The sequence below is a fragment of the Micromys minutus genome (genome assembly GCF_963924665.1).
Source record: "Micromys minutus genome assembly, chromosome: 4".
NCBI classification, from domain to species: domain Eukaryota; kingdom Metazoa; phylum Chordata; class Mammalia; order Rodentia; family Muridae; genus Micromys; species Micromys minutus.
The window spans coordinates 82,477,190-82,484,773 of record NC_137973.1 but is presented as its reverse complement, the minus strand read 5'-3'; the positions used below and the strand labels follow the sequence as shown (position 1 = coordinate 82,484,773).

At 37.2% G+C, this 7,584-nt stretch overlaps 1 protein-coding gene across 1 annotated transcript in view; it reads left to right on the top strand.

Annotated features, from left to right (window-relative positions):
* IFI44 (interferon induced protein 44) overlaps positions 1 to 6,374 on the top strand; it is a gene marked incomplete at its 5' end in the record, with an annotated part of 20,587 nt that extends 14,213 nt beyond the window's left edge. Inside the window, 2 exons of the mRNA XM_080915808.1 lie at positions 475 to 575; positions 5,918 to 6,374. Of these exons, the coding sequence (XP_080771934.1) occupies positions 475 to 575; positions 5,918 to 6,103 (287 nt within the window). The 3' untranslated portion in view covers positions 6,104 to 6,374. The remainder of the gene's footprint in view (positions 1 to 474; positions 576 to 5,917) is intronic.
* Between the last annotated feature and the right edge of the window lie 1,210 nt (positions 6,375 to 7,584).

Here is a 7,584-nt window from a genome sequence, read left to right as displayed (position 1 = left end):
AAGGAATGATGGACTTACCTGCTTACTGAAATTAAAAGGTTTAAATACTCGGACTGGAACTTCTTTTTGTCAACACCATCAAATAGGAGTAGCATACTCATGAGGAATGATGGTTTCTCTCCCTTTTGGAGTGTCTTCTCCCATATTTTGTGGGTTTTTTTTCTCACTCACTATTAAAACAATACATTTAGGATTGAATAGCAATTGGCAATGATGTGGGGTAAATTTTTTTTTTCTAAAAAGCAGTCTTTAGTGAAGCATCATTTCTTAGCTTGAAATCAAGGGGACATTCCACGCAGAAGAAACTCCAGTGTGTGGTATGTGTCTGTGTGAGTTTTGAGGGCACTGGAGGTAGAAACCTTCCTAAATTTAAAGTTTCCCCATTATTTTCTGGCAGAAAAACTGATAACTTACTAACTTAAAAATGTTGTTGATGTCTGTAAGGATAAAGTCCTATACATCTCTTCAACACAGGCATTCCGCATTTGGCTTTGCTTACATATGTCGATACTCTGGATTGGATTACGAGAGGAGACCTAATAAACATATACAACTGTAGTCCTGTGAAGGCCAAGGTAATACATGAACAGCTCTCTGAGGAATGTCGATATACATAATATTCAACCTCATATAAAGAACAATAAATATACTAAACTGGAGAAAAATTAATATCATGCTGGAATAGTTAGGACACACTTCCCAGGCTTAAAATATTAAATAACCATGAACTTATGTTTATGTTGAACTTAGTGTTTAATTACATTTGATGCAATTTAATTAATTCAATACATTTTTATTGATTTATTTATGATCAAACCTATATTCTAGCCTCTAATGTGATATGCAGATAATGAATACAATTAATTTACTAAAAATCTTATGATTTTATAGACAGTTGAGGGTAAAGAAAAACACACAAAGGAATATGACATGATCAATATCATGTAAGAAATAGTGAAGATAGGGTGTCCTGATGGTTCAAAGGAGGAAAGAAAATGTACAGGGGATAATTTTCATTGCAAGGCGACACTGTGAGATAGTGTCTAAGCATTTTAGTAAGAGAAAAGACAAAAAAAGAGAAAGTGATTCAGGCAAGGAAAGCATTAATTAATGCATTAAAGGGTGAAAAGGTAACATGTCTGAGATGTATAGGGTCCTCAGTTTAATGGACAGCTCCATATTTGAAATGTACAGAAAGGCAGAAGCCGGCAGGGATGACACTTCATTTTATGATTTTACATCTTAGAGAATCACAGACATTATAAACTCACCATATATTCAGCCATAAGATTTCTGTAAATTCTGTAGAATAGACTAAAGGCAAAACTCTGCAGAGGTTGGAGAAGGAATTGTGAGCATGTCAAGAGAGGCCACAGTTATGCACTACTGGATGTGTGGTGGATTGCTCTTATTGAATCATACCACTAATCCTAGAGACAGCTACAAACCAGATCGTGTGGCAGACAAGGAGACAATATGACCTAGAGGCAAAGTGTTTCCAATGTGTTTTTCAATAGGGCTAAGAAATGACAATGCTGTATTAGGAGCCTAGGTGGTCTATGTTTAGAAAGAGCTAATCTAAGCAAGAATTAAACACTAAGCTGGTCTAATAAAATCGTTGTTTCCTGGGCATGCCTTGCAAAGGAAGTTGAAAGTTCTAGACATTAGCTCATGTATATAAAAATTGCTTCAATTTCACAGGAATTCCGTAGATCAGGAGTTGTCATTCATTCATTTTGTTTGTTTGCTCTCTCTCTCATGTTCCCGCTTCAGGACGCTACACAAGTGCAGACACTGTGTAGGATCATCTGACCTCATTCCCTGCTCATGCCAAGATTTCTATTTAATCCTACACCAGCACCCATCTCTGGTCCTCATGTTACTGACCTTATTCTCTCATTCTTTTTTATCACTTGGCAATGCCTCCTTATCCACACTCCGAGAAATCCCACTCCTTTCTTCTTTCTTTTTTATCTCCCCCCCTCCCCTTCCTTACCTTCCCCTTGTCTCCCGTTTTGCTTCCCCTCCCTTCCTGGTACATTCATTTTTTTGTAAGAGTTCTCATTTTCTTCATACGGTATACATTGATTGTGTTTTCCCTTCCTCCAGTTCATCCTCATTGCTCCCTACCCACCCAGCTTTATGTTCCTTCTCCTTCAAAAAAGAAAAAAAAAAAAAAGGAATCACATGCACACACACACACACACACACACACACACACACACACACACACACACACAAACAAAAAATCCCCAAAAACCAGACCAAACATACCGAATACTGATGATGGCAATACATTAAAAACCCCTCAAAACCAAAATAAAAAACCTAGCAAATAAAAATATCAATAAGATAAAATAGCCAACACAAAATAAAACAAACCCCAAACAAATAGATGAACAAAATAAAAACAATGAAGTTCATTTTGTGTTGAGCATGAGCCCACCATGGAATGAGGTTGATAAACCCAGTGACGCTCTATGGGAGAAAACTGCATTTTGTTTTTGCTAGTAGGCATCAGTTCCAGAAAGTTCCTTAGTCGGGCAAGGAATCCTGTGTTCACTTCCCTCTCTCAGTGCTAGTACTTTCTGGATTGAATGTGTGTGGACCTCATGCATTCTGCCACATTCTGTGAGTTAATATGTGTGTCAACATCTTGTGTCTGGAAGACACTATTATTGCAGCCATCTATGACTTCTATCTCTTACAATCTTGATATCTCCTCTTCTGCACAGATTGATCCCTGAGTCTTGAGGGGAGAAGTCTGATGAAGACATCCATTTAGGGCTGAGTATTCCAAAGTTTCTTCTTCTCTGTACATTGTATAGTTTTTGTTTCTCCGTATTAATTCTCATCTACCGTAACTGTAACAAAATGCTTCTCTGATGTGGGTTGAGTAAGGCATTGTTCTAGAGGTTTAAACGAATATCATTATGAGTCGTTTTATTGCTTTGTTTCTTTAGCTCAATAATAGAATGAAGTTTTCTCCTAAGCCCATGACCATCTAGTCTCAGGGTCTTGGCCACTTTAGTAGAGCCAAGGATGATTTCTTTCTCATGGAATGTGCCATAAATCCAAATCAAAACTGGTTGGTTTCTCCTGTAACATTGTTGACACTACTACACCTGTATATCTTGCAGGTCACTGTTGTAACTCACAAGGATTCTAGCTAGAAGATTAAATAAATGTTTTTCTCCTTCAGTTGTATAGAGTACCTTCTAACACCATGAATGCTAGTCTATAGGTATAAAGTTTTAGTTAAGCATCAGCTCAAATTCTGTGTGTTCTATGATAGAAGTAGGCATCTTAATCAATAAGGCATTACCATCAAGTCATGGAGAGAAAATAATAGCTTGTCAATAGCCTGTGATTTTGAGGGGGTGGAGGAGCAGCTCCTTTGGACTCTATTGGCTAATGACTCAAAAAGATGTAACTGATATCTGTCACGGAATGTTTAACTTGGAATAAGATGTCTAGTTGGGGCATTGTCTCCACTATTATGTACCGACTCCATTTAGATTCCTTTCATATTATAGATATATAATTTAGGAATCTTATACCTTATAATTTTATACCTTAGTAGATCTAAGATTTCTAAAGCTTTCCATATTGTTTTTCAGTTTGCTTTTAAATTGTCCTTCTTCATAGCCTCTCCTTTACCCCTTTCTCCCATTCCCCTCCCTATTTAACCTATTTATTCTACTTTCCCCTTCATCCCTCCATGACACTATACTAGATTTCCCATTCCTCAGGTGATTTCCTCCTCTATCTTTTAAACCGCTTCTAGGAACATAATCTATGTGGTTATTCAGATTGTAGCACACATATCAAAACTTTAAAGAGAACGTGCACATATAAGAGAAAGCATGCAGTATTTGTCTTTTAGTATCTGGATTACTGCACTCATCATTTCTTCTGGCTCTATCTATTTAGCTGTGGATTTTATAATTTTATTTTCTAATGTCTGAATAATATTTCATTACACAAATATGTCACATTTTCATCATCCACTCATTATTTGATAGGCATGTATGCGGTTTCTAATTTCTGGTTATTATGAGTAAAGTAGCAATGGACATGAATAAGAAAATATCACTAATAGAATGTGGGAGTGTTTGTCTTAGTCAGGGTTTCGATTCCTGCACAGACATCATGACCAAGAAGCAAGTTGGGGTGGAAAGGGTTTATTCAGCTTACACTTCCACATTGCTGTTCATCACCAAAGGAAGTCAGGACTGGAACCCAAGCAGGTCAGGAAGCAGGAGCTGATGCAGAGGCCATGGAGGGATGTCACTTACTGGCTTGCTTCCCATGCCTTGCTCAGCCTGCTTTCTTATAGAACCCAGGATTACCAGCCCAGGGATGGCTCCACCCACAATGGGCTGGGCCAGGGATGGCTCCACCCACAATGGGCTGGGCCAGGGATGGCTCCACCCACAATGGGCTGGGCCAGGGATGGCTCCACCCACAATGGGCTGGGCCCTCCCCCCTTGATCACCAGTCAAGAAAATGCCTGACAGCTGGATGTCATGGAGGCATTTCCTCAACTGAGGCTCCTTTCTCTGTGATTACTCCAGATTGTGTCAAGTTGACACAAAAGCAGCCAGTAGAGTGGTAGAAATGGAATTTGAAGTAGATCCATTTCCAGCTTCCTCAGGATCCACCACAGTAATTTCTGTAGTGGTTGTACAAGTTTGTTCCCCTCCCACCAAAAAGTAAGTGATCCCTTTCCCCACACCACTGCCATCATGAGCTGCCAGTTGTTTTATTGCTCTTAGTCATCATAGCTGGGGTAAGCTGAAGTTTCCGTCCTGATGTGCATTTCTCTAATGGCTAAAAATGCTGAACATTTCTTGAAGCACTTCCTAGTTACATGTGTTTCATTTATTGAGAACCTTTTGTTTAGTTCTGTATCCCATTTTTCAAATTTTGATGCCTAGATTTTTTTTGTTTCTTTTTTAATTATTTAAATTTTTTAGATACCAATCCTTGATCAGATGTAAAATTGTAAAATATGTTTCCAATTCTGGAGGCTGCCCATTTGCCCAAATGATGTTGTCCCATCTATTATTTGTTGGTCTTAGAGTCTGTGCTAACAGATTCTGCTCAGAAAGTCTTTTCCTGAGGCACAAGTTTGAAACTAGGCCCCACCTCCTCTTCTATCAGATTCAGTGTATCTGGTCTTAAACTGATGAACAACACTTAATTTGGAGTTGTTTTGTACAGAGAGGTAGATACGGATCTATTTTTTATTCTTCTATATACAGCCACTTAGATTGACCAGTCCCATTTGTTGAAGATGTTGTCTTATTTTTTTCAGTGTGCATTTCTGACTTTATCAACAATCACCTGTTCATAGGTGTGTAGATTTATGTCTAGGTCTTCAGTGTGATCCCATTGATTAATGTATCTGTTTTTATGCCAACACTATACTGATGTAATTACTGTAGCTTGGTAATACAACTTCAGATCTGGGATGGTGCAATCCTCATCACTTATTTTTTTTCAGGATTGTTTTTGTGATCTTCTTTTTCTTTTTTCTTTTCTTTTTTATTTTGATATTGGCATTTCCATAGGAAGTTAGATATATACTTTCCAACTTCTGTAAATAATTATGTTGAAATTTTGATGCGGATTGCATTAAATTTGTAGTTTGGTTTTGGTGTGATAGCCATTTCCCCACTATTAATCAGAGCATGTCATTTATTTTTAATCCATGTTGAGTATGTTAATGCCTTTTAAAGAAGACAAAGTTTCTCACTGAACTTGGAACATACCTGGCTAGAATGGTAGATCAGTAAGACCCTGGACCCTTCTGTCTCTTCCTTAACATTAATATCTCTCTAATAGTGTTGTCATGGATCAAACTCTGGTCCTCAGGTTTACACAGCTCTGGGTTTCCAATTTTGTATTTCAGCTGAAAGCGTTCCATACAACCTTCGGTTTTGCCTTATCTGACATGTTGGTGGTGAGTAATTATGTCTCAGAGTGGCAGCTGGACCCAGTGAAGGACATGCAGATCCTCTCGGCATTGAAAGAGATCCTGCATACAGCAAATGAATTCTTAGAGGATTTGCCTTTGAACAAAGAAGTAGATTTATGATCTTGAAGCTTGAAGGTATCATCAACTTGGCTAATTCTTGTCTTGATCAATCTTTTGATTACCTGCTAGGTCTGTTTCTTTAGGCTTTTGGCATGTAAGTAGCCCTGACCTTTAACCTACTGGTTGAGTGTTTTTTTCTCTGCACATTTTCTTCCTGACTTCTTCCTCAAATCTGTCTTGGAGGATTTGTATAACTTTACTCATGTTTTAAAAAGAAGATTAAGAAATGATCTATATCCTCTGTCCTTTTTTTATAACCTGGGATGCTTTGCTTGAGATCTAGAACTGGTTTAAATCAACGCCTCTTATCAGACATGATCTTATAGGACCAAAGACATTTTACGTAATACATACATACATAAAATATATGATTGCATAATATGCACATAATATACATTATAAATTCATATACATAAATTTATATAATTATCTAAATATCTAGGAACCAAAAATGAAGAAAAATATTGTTTTTTTGAGAATGGGATAACTTGATTAATGGATTATTTTTAGTCACACACACTACTCGGGAAAAACCTAACTTTTTACTTTGTAGCTGAAAAAAGCTCCATTGTGTGTAGACAGTTTTCTGGATTCATTCCTCTATCATCCTGCACCTAGTTAGTGCCCATCCTTAGCTATTATAAATAGTGCAGTATACACAAGTGCGAAAGTATTTGGGGATACTTTTAGCTTCACTTTTTGCCCTTCCCCCCACTTATTTCTGCTACATTTAGTGTGGTTCCTCCTAGGTAATTCAACGTTTCCAATTATACACTCAGTTTGTCCTATTCTCAAACTGTGGACATACTGCATTGATACCATTAGAGATTAAATGCTTTGCTTTACTTTATTCAAGTCTTAGTTCATCCTGTTAGAGCACTATATTCTCTTCATTGACTGCTAATTCTGAAAGAATCGGGAAAGTCACATCCCGCTAGCTTGCAGTCTGACTGTGTGTCCTGGGTTTTGCTAGTTCTCATTCTTACGATGTCCAGGGTTCTAGTCAGGATGAGCTATGTTCTCTGGCAGCCTTCTGCTTGCTTCACAATCAAAACTCACCAAGAACATCTTGTTTCTCTTTTCTTAGGTATTAGAAGAAAAATGTTACCTTTTTTTTTTTTTTTTTTTAAGGAAGAGACTTTATCTTGCAGTTATAATGAACTCATCAACAGAGTAGTGAGAACACAGACTGGAGTGCACTGTAATTGTGCCAGGGAGAAGCACACATACAAGATTCAGTGCATTTGATAAAAAGATAAAAGGAATCTGTTATAAAAAGCAATCACAATTCTGTTGAATTAATATTCTACATCTATGAAAAATAAAATAGTTAATTGTTTAAAACCCCAATTCTCACTGAAGTATGTGTCATTTATTTTCAAATTCTACATTGTAGTTATGAGTTACAAGTGACAAAACTCAACCTGGACAACATAGATAAGAAGATGACTATGTTAAAAACCTAGGATAGAAGAAAACAG